General features: G+C 37.0%; 1 protein-coding gene across 4 annotated transcripts in view; it reads right to left on the bottom strand.

The window, feature by feature from the left end:
* Positions 1–17,433, bottom strand: part of AFG1L (AFG1 like ATPase) — a 197,396-nt gene that overhangs the window by 115,520 nt on the left and 64,443 nt on the right. For all 4 annotated transcript variants that reach the window (XM_042939500.1, XM_042939501.1, XM_042939502.1 and 1 more), the window contains exons 5-7: positions 14,841–14,942; positions 13,534–13,664; positions 3,397–3,496 (exon numbers count right to left, since the gene is read on the bottom strand). In XM_042939500.1, coding sequence (XP_042795434.1) covers positions 3,397–3,496; positions 13,534–13,664; positions 14,841–14,942 — 333 coding nt within the window. The remainder of the gene's footprint in view (positions 1–3,396; positions 3,497–13,533; positions 13,665–14,840; positions 14,943–17,433) is intronic.

The following is a 17,433-nucleotide window of genomic DNA, read 5'->3' as shown; positions in this document are numbered from 1 at the left end:
TCTGTGTCTCCCTCTCTCTCTGCCCCTAACCCACTCACATTCTGTCTCTGTCTCTCTCGAAAATAAGTAAACATTAAAAAAAAAAAAAAATTAAGGGGCACCTGGGTGGCTCAGTCGGTTAGGCGGCCGACTTCAGCTCAGGTCATGATCTCGCTGTCCATGAGTTCAAGCCCTGTGTCGGGCTCTGTGCTGACAGCTCAGAGCCCGGAGCCTGTTTCGGATTCTGTGTCTCCCTCTCTCTCTCTGACCCTCCCCCGCTCATGCTCTGTCTCTCTCTGTCTGAAAAATAAATAAACGTTAAAAAAAATTTTTTTTTTTAAATTAAAAAAAAAGAATGCTATCTATAACAGTATTATAGATATTTTAATAAGTGCATCTGAATCATTCATAATTCTCTTAGAATATAATAGATGAGGTATAACTACAGTTGTTTGAATAACTGGATTTAATAGTATTAATTAACTGATGTCTCCCTAAAATAAGGCCTCTAATGGTATGCTATGAGGGTCTAAACTTGGTTACATTTTAATTAATGAATGACTGAAGATATAGCAGCATGATTACCATTTTATAAACGTCATAGTTAGTAGGGATAGCTAAAACTAATCTGTTAGAACCACACTTCAAAAAGATACAAACATAAATCAAATATAATCAAACATAAATCATAAAACAGAACAATGCAGACTAATAAGCTGAAATGTAATAGGAAGAAAAAAGAAATCAACTACACAAACACAGAATGAGAGACACCTAGTTTGACAGCAGCTCACAAAGTAAGATCTAGGTAACAACAGATTATAAACTCAATATAAGTCACCCACATGACATGGCTTATTAAGGAAAAAACTCACACTATCACTATTACATTGCTCTTTTCAGATCCACCAATAAACTCCATGTTACTAATTCCAATGGTCAATTCTCAACCTCCCCTTCACCTCCTAGCAGCATTTAACAAAAGTGGCCATCCATCCTTTTGTACCATTTTCCTTTTCTTCACATGATACTCTGTTGGTTCTCCTCTTACCTCACTGGCTGCTCTGACCAGCTTCCTTTAGGACCAATGAACTCCCAAACTTTCATCTCCAATCTAAACTTTTCCATTAAAATCCAAACTCTGATATGCATCTGCCTCAGTACTTTCCCCTCCCTACCCAAATCTGCTTCTCCTATAGTCCTCTCCATCTCAGGAAACATCAACTTCATCCTTTTAATTGCTCAAGCCAAAACCTTTGAGTCATTCTTTATCCCTTTCTCTTTTTTTAATACCATATATTCATCCCATTAGTAAATCCTCTTGGCTCTGCTTACAAAATATATCCAAACTCTGACTACTCTCACCACCCTCACTGCTCCATTATCTCCCCTCAGGATTGCAGCAATGATATCATCAACGGTCTCCTTACTTCCAACTTTGAAATCTCATCCCCACAATCCATTCTCAGTATTGCAGCCAGGGATAACCTTTAAAAACATGCATTCATTCAACATTCACTCTAAGACTATTGAGATCAGCTAGGCACTGTTTTGGTTGTTCAGTATATACCCATGAACAGAAGAGATAAAAGTCACTGCCTTCATGAACCCTTTGCATCCTGAAAGAGGATAGACAATAAACCACAAAGAAGAAAATAAAGGAGGAAAGGAGAAGCAAGGTAAGAAAAAAAGGGATGGGTTGTAGATTCAAATAGAAAGATAAGTCTACAGTTCTTTGGCATAATAACTTTTGAGTAAAGACCTGAAAAAGGTAAGGAATTAACCATGCAGGGAATTCCAGGTGGTAGAGCATTCCAGGGTAGAAAGATGTTAACATTAAGAATGCATTAGGGGCGCCTGGGTGGCTCAGTCAGTTGAGCTTCTGACTTCAGCTCAGGTCATGATCTTGTGGTTCGTGAGTTCAAGCCCCACATCGGGCTCTGTGCTGACAGCTCAGAGCCTGGAGCCTGCTTCAGATTGTGTGTCTCCCTCTCTCTCTGCCCCTTGCCTGCTCACACTCTGTCTCTATCTCTCAAAAGTATATAAACATTAAAAAAAAATTTTTTTTTAAGAAGTCATTAAATATTGGTTTTGGTTCCTCTGGCCTTCAACTGACCACATCATGGAAAGATAAAACATTTTAAACTTGTTTTTATCTAGATATTACTTGTATTTTAATCCTTAAATAATGTTCAAATAAGCCACAAGTGGTTTTTTAGGAATAAAATTAAGTATTAGAAACTACTTATGCAAGTGAGATTCAATTCTTTTTCTAAGACTCAATTAGGAGTTTTCTCTTTCATTTCATTGAGCTTCTTTTACAGCCCCTAAAAAGCAATTAGAAAGCCTTGTATTTTTGAAACAGAGAAACTGAAGAACTCCATAAAAATCTGCTTTTTGCTCCTTTTCCTGCTTCTGTTCTTTCTAGGACCCACACCCCACTTTGCACAGTCCACAGAATGCAGACAGCTGTAATTCCTCCTTGTAAGGGGCAGGGAGTTAGTTAATGATTTCTTCAGTAGAGATTACATCTAAGGAAGGACCAGGTGAGAATGACCAATGAAGCTGTCATATGAATATTCCAGACCACCAGCACTAGACATCTCAATGCCAAGGCCCGCTGGCTCCAAGGACTAACACCTGGGCCCTTATCTTTGTTCTAACCAGTTCTTGGATGCCTGAAAGGACACATACAGCAGACCACAATCCTTAATAAAACCCCCAAGCCCCGAACCAAGACAAGACTCATGCTCCTTTCCTTCCCAAGTCCCCCAGATGCTCCATCTGCATCTGCTCCCTCTGTATCTTCAGTAAACCCTGTTCTCACCTTCTGGTGTTTTGTATTTGATTTCTATCCTGCGCAAAGTCAAGGATCCTCTTGGCTGGTCCTGCAAGGCCCCCTCTGGGTCCTCAAACCTAGCCTTCCTGCTGGCATCATTTTTTTTCCTTAATGTTTATTTATTTATTTTTGAGAGAAAGAGATAGAGAGTGCACAGAAAGAGGGAAAGAGAGAATCGCAAGCAGGTTCCACATGGGGGATGGTGCCCGACATGGGGCTCAAACTGTGAGATCATGACCTGAGCCAAAATCAAGGGTCTAAGCATCGGATGCTTAACTGACTGACCCAGGCACATCCCGGCATCATTTTTTGATACAAATATATGATATATCTAAAACTCAGAGAAAAACAGCAAGTGCATCAAACACAGGGGATGACATGGGTTTAACTTGTGAAGAATATAAACATTTTTCAGACACAAATACCAACTGATTTTTTAGATTGTCTGTTATAAAATGAATGATAAGCAAAGTCATCAGATTCTATTAACACAACAAAATGAGTATAAAATTATGGATTTTTCAAAGCTTGTTATTTTCCACCTAATTGGATGAGACTAGCACAATGTTTGTTTTTACCTTCCGGTGGCCTGTTGGATGTTGCCACAACGACGACCCCATTTTTGAACAGATTTTCAAAAAGCTGTTTCAGAATCATGGCATCAGCAATGTCAGTGACCTATGGACAACAACACATTTGTTTTATTTTATACTCACTTCTGCTCTAACAAATTTGCTAATGGCTCATCTTCTTTTTTTTTTTTTTTTTTAAGGATGGAAGTGAATTCCAAGAGAAAAATTCTAATTATCACCATGAAGAAAAGAGCAGATAATTAAAACCATAAAAGAGTGTATAGTAGTCTTTTAAACTTGACTCTTTTTTGCAAGCCTATCATTTCTACCCAAATTATCAAATGGTTCTGTGTTAACTTCTTTTATAAACTACAGGTGGAAAGCATAGATAATTGTCCTAAACATTTAGGAAGTCTAATTAATTAGAGCTAACATGACCAAATCCCTCCTCCTGCTCCCATCACAGACCCCATCCACTGCACCACCTCCTTCCCACCAAAAAAAAAAAAAAAAAAAAAAAAAAAAGAAGAGAGAGAGAAAGAAAAAAGAAAAAAAAAGAATAATAAACAGCTGATTGAGATTTCTAATACCTTTCTGGCAAAGGTCCCTGAAAAGGTGACTTTAAATGGTCATGGGACTTTAGAAATAAGGACAAATAGCCAGTGAGACATAATCAGCTGCTGTTGAAAATAGAATGATATGACATAGATACTATTGTGCAATTGTTGCACAAAACAATTCAACAGATGGCCCATCACAAAAATAAGCAATTTCATTGTTCTTTTTAAGTGCCTTCTATTACTGTCCATGAATAATCAAAAGGCACTGCAGTCACTTCCAGCACAGCCAGCCTCTGCTAACCTTCGCAAACACAAATATTCCTTCTATTAAAAAGGAAAAAAATAAAAACCTTACAAGAATGGTTAATACAGGGCTTTAAAAAATTACTTCTGACAAAAGCAGAAATGCATAATATAGATTAAACTGTTCCACCTAAGTTAGAGATACATAGAGCTACCTTTTCTAAAATTATTTTTAAAAATCCACAATTAACAAGTAAGCTTAAGAACTTTTTAAAAAGCTTTTTAAAATCACAAAGAAATACAGAAATTAAGGAGGGAAGGCAGTTGAGTTCAAAAACAAATGTACAGTGAAGGTAGATATTAATCATCGTTACCTTCCCTTAAAAAAAAAATAAAACGGGTTTTAGATCCTTCTTAAGTAAAGCTATTTTGATCTTTCTTTAATGGCATTTTAGATAATAAAATTTGTCCAAAATAAATCACACAATAAATATCACATTCTTATTTTTAACCATGTTAGAGCATAGAAACTGGGGGATTCTTTCAAATTAGATCAAAATACTGAAAGTTACCAACTAACTGACAACAACCACCTGGGCTACACAGGTCTCCATCTCTTTTCTCTTTTCAGGTGATTATCTTACACAAACGTTACATTATTTCCTTCCCACCTGAACAAAAACAAAAAACAAACCAGAAAACGGGGCTGTGCACACAGATCTTTTTTTGCTGTCTCAAGCTCTAACTTTAAAACATTAGCTAAAAAACTACTGGAGACTCCTTAAATTAAAAAGACTTCAGGAACTTACAAAGTGGTGACTAAAATGAAAAGTAGTATTTAATTATTTAAGAAGAAAGTGATATTATTAAATTTGGAGCTTAGGTTCACTGTCAAATTTTGCTTCCACAAAAATACTCACAGAGAAGGCCCCTTTCAAATGCTTAAACGCCAGTGGCATTTCTGATGAGAGAACAAACAAGCTTGCAAATTTCAGAAGCAAGTGCACTTTTAAATTAGATTCCCAATACACTGACTTTTAAAAAGAATGATATCAATTAAAAGTTACCAATTTTAGAAAATAAAAATTGTCCTTCGACTATCTTACTAATGTTGAAAAAAATTAAAAACAGCTTTTGTGCGCTAAGGTTCAGAAAAGTGAAGAGACATTTAGCTTATAACATACTGCAAAGATTTAAATTGGAAGTTGAAGAAAGCAAACTATTAAAGACTCGTGGTTGAATTATCATTTGTTGTTTTTGTATTACGAAATGTTTTTGCTCTATCAGAGTAAATTAACTTGGGAGAAGCTATGGCTAATTAATAAAGCAGGAGTCACTTGGTGTAGCCGGGTGCCAATGTATACTCTTTTGATCTTGTCCCCGCACTTGTTCAGCTTTGCTGGGGAACAGTAATTTTACAGTATAAGTGAACAGAAGACAATTGGCCACACATTCTTGGAGAGCGGGCTTTTTTAGCACCCAGCATTTCATTACCACCAGGAACAAAAGAGAAGGCTACAGATTACCAATAAGGGTAGTCTGCTAATACAGAGAGGGGAGACATTTCATTAGCATTAAAGAGAAAAGATTTTTTATGACCTAGAGTTGCTTTCCATTATGACTCACTTAAGTAAAAAAGGAAAAAAAGAAAATCTAATGGTTAATTTACATATGTAAGTGCTCGAGTCTCAGTCACCCACTGATTGGTACAGTGCCATGTAATGAGTGACAAACATAAGCAGGCATTATCAGTAATTAGTATTAGCACAAAAATAAGCACCTATTTTTTATTAGCAGTTTTTAATAGCTTTTCTGTTTTACAAAAACGGTCAAAACTATTTTTTAAATGATATTGATAGCTTACAGAGGAGAATTTTGCATGATATTCTGCTCATCAGAATTCTTTTTTTTGTTTGTTTTTAAGACCATATTAGTAAAACATCCATCCAGTGTCCCTGAAAGGGACAGGAAGAAATAACATTTTTTTTTAAATCGGTTTCCTTCAGTATTGTATACCTTCAGATTCATAAATGATGTAATAAGAAACATAATCATTCAAAGTCAACACAATGAAGACCCTACAGAAAACTCTGAGGAAAAGCTGTTCTTTTATTTTAGCAACTAAAACACATAAAAACAACCTACCTAGCCAAATTTCTCAAACAAAACAAGAATAGTATATTTGATACTGCAGGCAAAACTGAAATGCTATACTTAGTTAAAATGACCAAGCTGATGAAGAATATATTCTGGAAATGTAATCTGAATGCTACCAAAATATAATTTTTAAATTCCTCAAATTCAAGAGCACATGTACTCTTGATTTTAAGCAGCAATAATTCCCATCCAGCTCCCTAGTAAAATAAATATTATATTAACACTACCAAAAGGCCAATAATAACTAGTTAAAAATCAAGACTACTAGTAGGATTCAATTTTAAAAGTGATGTGATGATTGTAGACATATGGCTGTTAAGAAAAAAGGGCCAAAAAAATTATTTTCTAGAAAATCAGCAATGTATTATACTAGACTTAATAGGCTTAAGGATAATTTTTAGGTTCTGTCATTAAAATATCTACTAAAAGTCAACTCAGCTCTAGATCTATGTATTTAAATATATAACACAAAACATCATATACCAAAGAGAACATATAATGTAGCTGTTACTACTAATGAATCAGAGCACCAATGATGAATTCAAACTGAGTTACCAGCTGTGTGACCTTGGACAAGTTACTTAACTTCTCTGACCTTTAATTTCCTCATCAATATAATGAAGGTAGTAACAATACCTACCTTGCAAAATTGTTATGATCCTTAGAGTAAATCCTCAAGAAATGTCAGCTGTATTATCTATGTATGGTATATATGCTAGTATAATTGCATATTATTTATATGTAGCTGTATAGAATTTTAGCTATAGAATGATACTTAGCATAGTCCAGTAGTTAAGAACATAGTCCCACAGTACTCAACAAACAAAAACTAATGTTATTACAGAATACACATAATAGATGGAATGTAAGCATTCCAATAAATGGCATTGTCTCAGTTCATAAAAGATGAATTTTAAGTAGTTAGTAAATAAACATAGAAAAAATCCAACTATATTATTACTTAAAGGAATAAATATTAAAACAATGAGATGCCACTTTTCATCTATTAAATTAGACAAAAAAGTTAAGATAATTCAGAATGTTGACAGGAAAAATTGTGGGTAGTTATTATACATAAGAGAAGTGGGACTTAGTTGGGAGACTAGCTCAATATTTATCATTTGGTACTAGATTTATTCATTCATTCATTCATTCACTCACTATTATTCATTCATTCATCCTCAAACACTGTTCTAGACATTTGAGATACGTCAATTAAAAACAGATTCCTGGGTGTCTGGGTGGCTCAGTCAGTTAAGCGACCGACTCTTGATTTTGGCTCAGGTCATGAGCTCACGGTTCTTGGCATTGAGCCCCGCATTGGGCTCTGCACTGACAGTGGAGGACCTGCTTGGGATTCTCTCTCCCTCTCTCCACCCCTCTCTCACTCTCTCAATCTCTCAAAATAAATAAATAAACATTAAAAAAAAAACACAAAGATTCCTGCCTTCAAGTTTACATTGTTATGGAGGAATTATATAAATAGTAAACATAATAAGTAATATATTATCTACCAGAAGATGATATGTTATTTTTTTAAAGAATGGTTTTAGGGTGCCTGGGTGGCTCAATCAGTTAAGCATACAACTTCGGCTCAGGTCATGATCTCATGGTTCCTGAGTTCCAGCTCACGTCTGTGCTGACAGCTCACAGCCTGGAGCCTGCTTTGGATTCTGTGTCTCCCTCTCTCTCTGCTCCTCCCCACTCACGCTCTGTCTCTCTCTCTCTCTGTCTCTCTCTCTCTCTCTCTCTCACCCTCTCTCAAGAATAAATACATGTTAAAAAAATTTCTTTAAAGGATAGTAAGGGACACTGATTAATGGCAAATTGCAATTTTGTAGGAATAGGTCTTGTTAAGGAGGTAACTGAGCAAAGATCTGAAGAAGTGAGAGACTCTTAGGGGTATCCAGGAGAGACCGTCCCAGGCAGAAAGTTCAGTGCAAAGGCTCTGCTTATTTGTTCTAAATTGTGTGGATGTTGGGGATCGGAATGCTGCTGCAGCAATATTTTGGAGGTATCCTTTTATCCTCTTGAATTTTGGAATGAGAGACAAGGAGAGATTTGGAGCAGAAATAATCCAGTTTTGGTGTGTTGCAAGAGCTTCTCTAAGACCAGTGGAACACAGTCCAGATATTAAAACTAGGAGATCCAGGTACTGCTCAGTGATCATCTCTGCTCTTAAGGGACATATTCTTGCCCTTATCCTCTTGCTTTCCTGGTTCTTCTCAACAGTGGGTATATGCAGATATTGGCCTTTTCTTGCATACAGGGTCTTGCATACAGACTCTAGGGCTTGAGTCTGGAATTGTAGAGGAAATAAAAGAGCAAAACTACTAACATGTTTCATCCTAAGACATGCAGGCCAACTTTCTTAAAAGCAGAGAGTCTCTCATGTTGTCAACTCTGACATACCAGAATGCTTCATTCTAGTAGCATTTGGGATTAAACAAAGGCAATCAATTTGGTATTCAGTCTTGTTTTACCATCTCTGAGCAAATTTTCTTCAGAGCCCTGATGGGAAAGAAGCATTTGGTTTAACACCTAAATCTATTAGCTATGGTTCCCTAATCTATGAAAACAATAGGGATGGAAATAGTAGGGAGCAATGAGCAAGGCTGAAAGTATAGGAGATAAGATCAGAGAGGAAGGAGGCAGGCTTGAATAAAAGGAATGACACTATCTTATTGTATTCCATCCCTCCCCCCGGACCCCCCACTTAGAGTTTAAGCCTTTTTAAATTGGGTTTTCTGTTACCTGCAGTCAAAAGCATCCTAAGAGATACCTCATCTCTGGGATCTTTTGTCTTTAGTTCATCAGGTAATTCTCCTTCCACTGGAGGTACTGGATTTTATATGAAGGAAGGTGACATTTCCTCACAGTACCCCTATTTATGCTAGCTTTCACAGACCACAGGGAAATCCCTACCACTAAGGCAGATAAGAGCAAAACAGGAGTTCCATCCTCATCGAGACTGCTTGCAAGAAACAGGGACAGGAGATTCAGATAAAGAAAAGAGGTTTACTTAAGACTCCAGGATGCATGGAGCACACCTGGGTGGCTCAGTCAGTTAAGCGTCCAACTCTGGATTTCAGCTCAGGTCAGGATCTCACAGTTGTGAGATCGAGCTCTGCATGGGTTCCTTGCTGAGCGTGGAGACTGCTTAAGACTCTCTCTCTCCCTCTCCCTCTACCACTCCCCCCTGCTTGCACATGCGCATGCTCTCTCTCGCTCTCGCGCTCTCTCTCTCTCTCTCTCTCTCTCTCTCTCTCTCTCTCTCAGAAATAAATAAATAAATAAGACACCAGGATGGGAACAGCACTGTTAGCACCTACTGGGAACCGGAGCTAAAGATTGGCTTCAGAGCATAGGTAGCTCTGGAGAGCTCAGCGGCTGTCCAGGGAGCAGCCTTGTAGTCTTCCCCCTAACGGGATTCAGTTATTTCCTACGTCTCTTTGTTCCTGTTTCATTACTGTGCAGGAACTGCCCTTATTTCATTACTGTGCAGTAAAACTGCATTTTACTTGAAAGACATGAGATGGAGTATATGATTGGCTCAATCCCCAGGGCACACCAAAAAGTGCAATATTGTTGACAACCGTGTAGGCTACTCAGAGATCAGATGTCCAGACATGGTCCATTTGACTGTGGGTCAGATAGGGTCTTATAGTATGGGATAAGGTTCTTTATTTAAGGCAACAGGGATGGATGAGTAAACAAATGAATGAACATCAAACCAACTCTGGTCAGGGCAGGTGATGACAGTTCCATCAGATCCATTCTCTCTTTGTTGACAAGTAACATTTTACAGGCAAGGGGCCTGTATCCCCCTTGATCTCCTTAATACTTAATTTAAAAAATCATCTTAACTGCCTGCCTTTCTTTTGCAAGACTCACTCATTTGGAACATAAGTATCCTGAGAGTTGCTTTTGTTTCCTTCTTCCCAGCCAAGCATCAACCTTCTGAAATTGGAACTCAATGGAGAATGCCCGGTGCAACCAGACAGGTTTCTGTTATCACCTCACTATCAGGGCAACATTATGACTTTCCTGGTTTAACCTTCATGAGCCCCTTCCTCAATTAGAAAATACATTTGAAAATATGTGTGTTTATATACATAATTGTATTTTATGACTATGTTGGTGTAAAATACATACAGATACAGACAGCTACAGGCTGAATTCATGATGATACATTCATTTTTTTCTTCAAATTTGAAAAGAAATTAAAATATTTTCATGGGGTCCTAAAAGTATCATGGACCCTAAGTACTGTGCCTCCTGCACCTCATGGGTAATTTGGCCCTGCTTGCTATTAATCTTCTCATGATCTCCTTTGCACAACCAAATTTTCATTACTTCCTTAGCTTCTTAAATAGTCTTGTCAATGGTCATCATGTCACAGAAACAGGCCAATCTTTTCTCTGAAAGTTTTAAAATTTACACATTTTAAGTTAAGGGTAATGATTTTCATACGATACCGAGGAAATTCTGATGCCTCTATATCCTCATCTACATAATGAATATCATAACTATTTTATAGAATTAAATGAAGCATATAAGAAAAATTTGTAAACCATGAATCATTTTACAAAGGTTGGGTGTTAGTACCCTTTTTAAAAATTTTAACTTCAGAGGTGCCTGGGTGGTTCAGCTGGTTGAGTGTCCAGCTCTTGGTTTCGGGTCAGGTCATGTATGATCTCACAGTTTCATGAGTTTGAGCCCCACGCCAGCACAGAGACTGCTTGGGATTCTCTCTCTCTCTCTCTCTCTCTCTCTCTCTCTCTTTTTCTCACTGTCTCTCCCTCTCTCTCTGCACCCCGCCCCCACTCATGCTGTCTCTCTCAAAATAAATAAATAAACATATAATTTTTTTTTTAATTTAACTGTGCCAACTCAATTTTATTTAGGGAAACTGTGGTTAAGAGACTCATAATGAGGAAACAAGAGAAATGGCCTTCCCTGATTGATTGCTGACTTCTGTTATTGAAGACAGCATAACTGTCAACTTGGTGCTACTTTTAGAACTAGGGGTACCTGGGTGGCTCAGTCGGTTGAGCTTCCGACTCTTGGTTTAGGCTCAGGTCATGACCTCACAGTTCGTGAGATAGAGCCCTACCTCTGGCTCTGCATTGACAGCTCAGAGCCTGCTTGAGATTTTCTCTCTCCCTCCCTCCCTCTCTCTCTCTCTGTCTCTGCCTCTTCCCGGCTCACACGCATGCTCTCTTTCAAAATAAATTAATTAAAAAAAAAAACAAAAAACTAAATGAGGCCCTTTTCTTTCTGCAACACATTGGTGTACTTAGTACACTTCTTCAGAGTAGTAAGTAAACATTTATTGCCCATCAGCCTTTCTTCTGAAGACCTTTGTAGCTGTACAGTACAAAAAGTGAATGCCAGGTTATCTTAATAGACTGAAGGGAAAATGAAATAAAGATTCCTCCCCCTTAGATGGCTCAGTGTAACACCATTCCTGGCAAAAATTCTTCTTTCTCTTCTCTCATAAATCAAAACTGCTCTTAGATTAAGTGTATCAAGCTACTAAAGGAGACTTCTCATTTGGGATAAAGGCATCCTGGCCTCTTATCTTCCCACCAACCCAGGTTTTTAAACACAGAAGAACAAGAAATAACTCACTACCAATTTAAATGCATCATTTCAGAGAATCTTAAAACTGTTAAGAAACTTTACAATTCAACTAGGACGGCTCCCTCCCTTCATCACAAATATGTCGTGAGGCTTAAATAAAATGTGTGACTCACCAGGGCCCACCTCAGAGTAGGCACAAAGTGTTAGCTTCCTACCCTTGAAAGTTCTCTGGGCCTTTATTTTATGCAATCAGACATGGGAATTTCTGCACTCAGCTCCAGAAATATTATTCAAAAGCTTTGAGAGTGAAACTTTTTTTTTTTTAAGTTTATTTATTCTTGAGACAGAGAGAACAAGCAGGGAAGGGACAGAGAGAGAGAGGGATAGAGGATCCAAAGCAGGCTTCTGTGCTGACAGCAGAGAGCCTGATGTGGGTCTTGAACTCATCAACCTTGAGATCACGACCTGAGCTGAAGTCAGATGCTTTAACTGACTAAGCCACCCAGGCACCCCAGTGATGCCCTATTTTTAAATTTATATTCAGTACTTATGGTTTTTCTATTTTTATTCCAATAACCAATTGCTCTTCTGATAAGCATTATAGAAAAATCAACTACTGCATTTCAGAACTACTAAAGAAAGCAGTGAAATGAGGAAATAATTCTTAACTAGAGTATCTGTTGTTGTTGGTGGTGGTGTTGTTAAACTCTGGGATACAGAAAAAAACATAAGACACGGTATTTGCTGGCATGCCATATTTGCTCTCATAGGAAATAAAGATCAGAAAGTAACATATTACCAATTTAAGCGTACTATTTCAGAGAATCCTAAAACTAGAAGAAACTTTAGAAGTTCAGTGAGGGCGAACTCCCTCCCTTTATCACAAATAAGTTGTAAAGTCTAAATGAGATGAGTGAATCATTTGTTTTTTTTATATAACGCTTTCAAAAAACTTCAGGGGTGCCTGGGTGGCTCAGTTGGCTGAGCGTCTGACTCTTGATTTCAGCTCAGTTCATGATCTCACAGTTCATAAGATCGAGTCCCCGAGTCCAGCTCTGTGCTGACAGCACACAGCCTGCTTGGGATTCTCTCACTCTCTCCCCCTCCGCCTCTCATGCTTGCTTGTGTGTGCACACTCTCTCTCTCTCAAAATAAAAATAAACATTTAAAAAAATTTCAAATATCTTTAGACATTATTGTGTAATCAACATTATCTCCATTGTGGTATAGGGGAAATGTAAATCCACTGACTGTAATATAGGGGAAGGCAAACTTTTCCTATAAAAGACTGAGTAGTAAATGTTTTAGGTTTTGCAAGCCACATATGGCCTTTGTTGCATTTTCTTTTTCTTTTTGAAAAGACTCTTTAAAAATATAAAAATCATTCTTTTCTCACTGGCCATACAAAAGCAGATGGGCAAGATTTTCCCTTTGCAAGCCATAGTTTGCTGACTCCTGGACCAGACAGTAAAATAAAGTCATAAGAGGTAATGTGTCAAACCAATTTATAAAACAATGATAAAATCAAGAACAGAATTTAAATCTTCACATATCATTCAGCATACCATTCTACATCTATGAAATATCTCTGCCTTACCTGAAACTCATCAAAACATAAGAGACATGCCTCTTCGCTGATTTCTTCAGCTATGGGAGCTATTGGATCATATGATTTAGCCATGAATCCCGGTTTCCTTTTTGGCAAACTCTGTTTAAGGCGGTGTATTCCTTTAATGAATAAAATTAAACACAAATCAAATATTGTATTAATAGTCCATTTTAGACAACTATAACATATCTTTTAAATCTCTAAATGAAATCTTAGCGTAAACATAAAAATTAAGTGTAAATGCCACATAAAATCAAATGTGATTATTGAAAATTAGTTGCACTTTCTCTACCTCAAAATAAGTTGTTCACATATTCATACATTCCCATGGCTGTAAGGACACTTTGTAGTCATTCCATCCCCCCTCTTTTCAATCACTTCAGAGATGACAAATGATAGGCTAGATGAAAAGATGGTAACTAGATGGATCAACAGATCAGTCTTACTGCTGAGGATTTCAGAGATGGAGGCAGAAGAGGTGATCCTGCCCTACATCTAGCATACATAATCAGGATGCTTCCTGGTCTCTAGCCAGTCCCACTTCACTCATTATATGTGTACTAAATGCTGAAAGTATTAGAAGAAAAATACAATGTTCCCGCCCTGGTGAGGTTAGTATAGCTGGTAGACAAGTAATGCAAAATGAAATAACTTAAGAACACCAACAAAGCAGGGCACCTGAGTGGCACAGTTGGTTGAGCGTCTGACTCTTCATTTTGGCTCAGGTCATAGTCTCAGGACTGTGAAATCGAGCCCCAACTGAGGCTCCCTGTTGAGCACGGAGTCTGCTTAAAATACCCTCCTCCTTCTCCCTCAGCTCCTCCCCCACTTGCACACACTCCCTCGCACAGAGCTCGTTCTCAAAAAATAAAAATAAAAAATTTTTTAAAAAGGAACGTTGACAAACAATAAAGCATGCCTACAAGTACATGAATGCCTACATGCTAAGGTAACACAGAGGAAAGGACCTAATCAAGAACAACTTCTCCAAATAAGTGAGTTTTTAATATTTCTTATTGACCCTTAGTAGAAGGAGAAAATACCTGACCTTCATATAGTAACCTCTCTTCTCTTATTGGGAAGTACTGATTTTGAATCTGTCTTTAGGGTCAACTCTAAATACACTACAAATCATTTCAATATAGCACAAAACAAATGAAACCAAATAAAACCTTACTTTAAGCAAAATCTAATATTTTAAAAGATTAAAAGAGTAAGAATTTTAAAAGATGAAGAAAGGTATTTTGTAGTGTTTGTCCACTTAAAAACCCCTTCTTTTAGATCATTTAACTTACTTTCATGAACATCTAGCATGAAACCATGAAAATGAACCCGTTTCTTCCTCTTCATTTCCACATAAGCATAAAACATGTCCATCACCATTGTTTTCCCTGTACCTTAAAAAAAAAAAAAAAACTATTAAACAGTATGTACTGATTGCTCTAATGATTGTTCATTAGCTTTGGGATAATGAAACCACACTCTTCTACTGGAAAGCTTAAGACTATGTTACTTTTTTAGAAAGGAGTGTTTATTTTTTATGTTAAACCAGCTAAAAATAAAATGTTGACATTGCTCTTTTCTGTTAAAATCCTGTTATTAGGAAATATGACATCTAGTTAACATTACAGGGGCTATTTCTCCCAGAGAATTATGTAAATAAACTGGTAAGATTTGCAGATTATTCATCTTTCAGTTTCTCTTCCAAAAGACATCAATATGAATAAAATAACTTTATCAATTAAATAAATATTTATGGCTTTATTGGGCCATATGCATGAGGAGTGGTCTTAGGCACTACGGGAAATTTGAAAATTAAAAATTAAAAAAAAAGAAAAGATTAGTATCCAACATAAATTCTGAAAATAAATAATACATGTATGTTAGAGCTGGAGAATTGCCAATAGAACACTTTTTCTATAGGTTTATCTTTATTTCTTCTTGCATATCCTACAGGATTTCCTTTATAAATGTTGATATTCTCTTTAAGTTTTTTAATTCCAGTAAACATACAGAGTTAAATTAGTTTCAGGTATACAATACAGTGATTCAACAATTTTATACATCACCTGGAACTCATCATGACAAGCACACTCCTTAATCCCCATCACCTAGTTTATTTCACACATCCCTCCACCACTTCTGCCCTGGTAACCATCAGGTTCTCCATAGTTAAGAGTCTCTTTCTCCGTTTGTCTTTTTTTCCCCCTTTGTTTTGTTTCAGCTTTTTAAGAAAGTGTTCTTAAAATGTAACACTTTCTTAAAAAGCTTAGCACCTAAGTCTTTCAAAATGAGGCCTACTTGAAGAAATTCTAATATAGTTAACCCTTATAACTTAATTATCTAATATTCAACACACCGAAATTTTTTTAATTTTTTTTTTAACGTTTATTTATTTTTGAGACAGAGAGAGACAGAGCATGAACAGGGGAGGGTCACAGAGAGAGAGACACAGAATCTGAAACAGGCTCCAGGCTCTGAGCTGTCAGCACAGAGCCCAACACGGGGCTCAAACCCACGAACCACGAGATCATGACCTGAGCCGAAGAAGTCGGACGCTTAACCAACTGAGCCACCCAGGCGCCCCTCAACACACCGAAATTTTTAATCACTGTGATTGCTTTAGTAATCAAAGAATCACATTTAACAAAGTATGCACAGAAAGTCTTATTCCCTCACAGGAAGCCCAGAGCTCTGGGGACACTGGTGGCACTAGAGCTCGGTTCAGACCCAGCATTCCTCAGCAGGCCCAGCCAAGCCAGGCTGGTGCTCTCTCTCACCCTCACCACTTTCTCCACCACCACTCTACCACAGTGCCCATCCTCTCTTTGCAGGAGCTACGCGTATTGATAGGCAGCTGAGGATGTAAAATCTGAGCCTTAAATCTATTTGGCTTTCCTCCACTTCACATGACTTTGAACCTATGCCACTGGAATTACCAGAAAGTTTTTTGTATATGAAAGTACAATTCACCAAACACATTTGGTCACTAATAAAGAGATCAATTAGATTTAAAAATAATTTTTTGTAAAACCATTCAGTATAACATTTCTTGATACAGTAAGTGGCAGATTTTAAATCATTACATTTATGCAAAAAATAAAGTTTCAAACTCTGCTGCATGAAGCACAGTATACTTATAGATCCAGAAAAAAAGTCATGAATTATCTAACCAAAAATGTGAATAATATATATTTGAATGCAATCTTTGTGCTAACACTTTAAAAAACAGACTTAACAGCACCATCATATAAAACGTTTCTAGAAATAAAAGCAAAAAAAAAAATCAAAAAGAAAAAAATGATAAATTAGGCTACATGAACTTCAACCTTCTGAATATCAAAATCACTATAAATAAAATTAATATCTTTATTTATACAATCAATATATTGTTACTGAACACCACATGTGAGGCCCTATCATGCCTCAGGATCTAGTAGTAAACAAAACAGACAAAAATCCCAGCCTTCATGAAACTTTAAAGATTGACCTTACGTATCTTTAAAATATAAAGAGCTCTTAAAAACTATAATGGAATTGTGTATTTTGTTTTGTTCTGTTTTGTGGTCTGTCCTAAATCTCTTCCTTCTGCAAACTTCTCTACTTAGCACGATTGTATGAGGGTATTAATCACAGGACGGGCCAATCAAAAATACCCCGTTATCATATAAACTGTGGTCGGCCCTGCAATCAGCATGTACCTAGGTTAGGTCAGTGTTATCCAGGGGCAGTGAACATAGGTTCTGAGAATGACCATCATCTCTTTTCTTTCTGAAAGAGCAACCTAGAAAATTCCAGAAATCTTTTCTATAACCGCAAAAAATTGTGACCAAGAATGAATCCAATGACAAACCTGTGAACAAGAATGAAGCCAAAAAAGAAAGCAGG

Source organism: Panthera leo, chromosome B2 (genome assembly GCF_018350215.1).
Source record: "Panthera leo isolate Ple1 chromosome B2, P.leo_Ple1_pat1.1, whole genome shotgun sequence".
Taxonomy (NCBI): Eukaryota; Metazoa; Chordata; class Mammalia; order Carnivora; family Felidae; genus Panthera; species Panthera leo.
The sequence above is the reverse complement of the archived record's forward strand: the minus strand, read 5'-3'. Positions and strand labels throughout refer to the sequence as shown.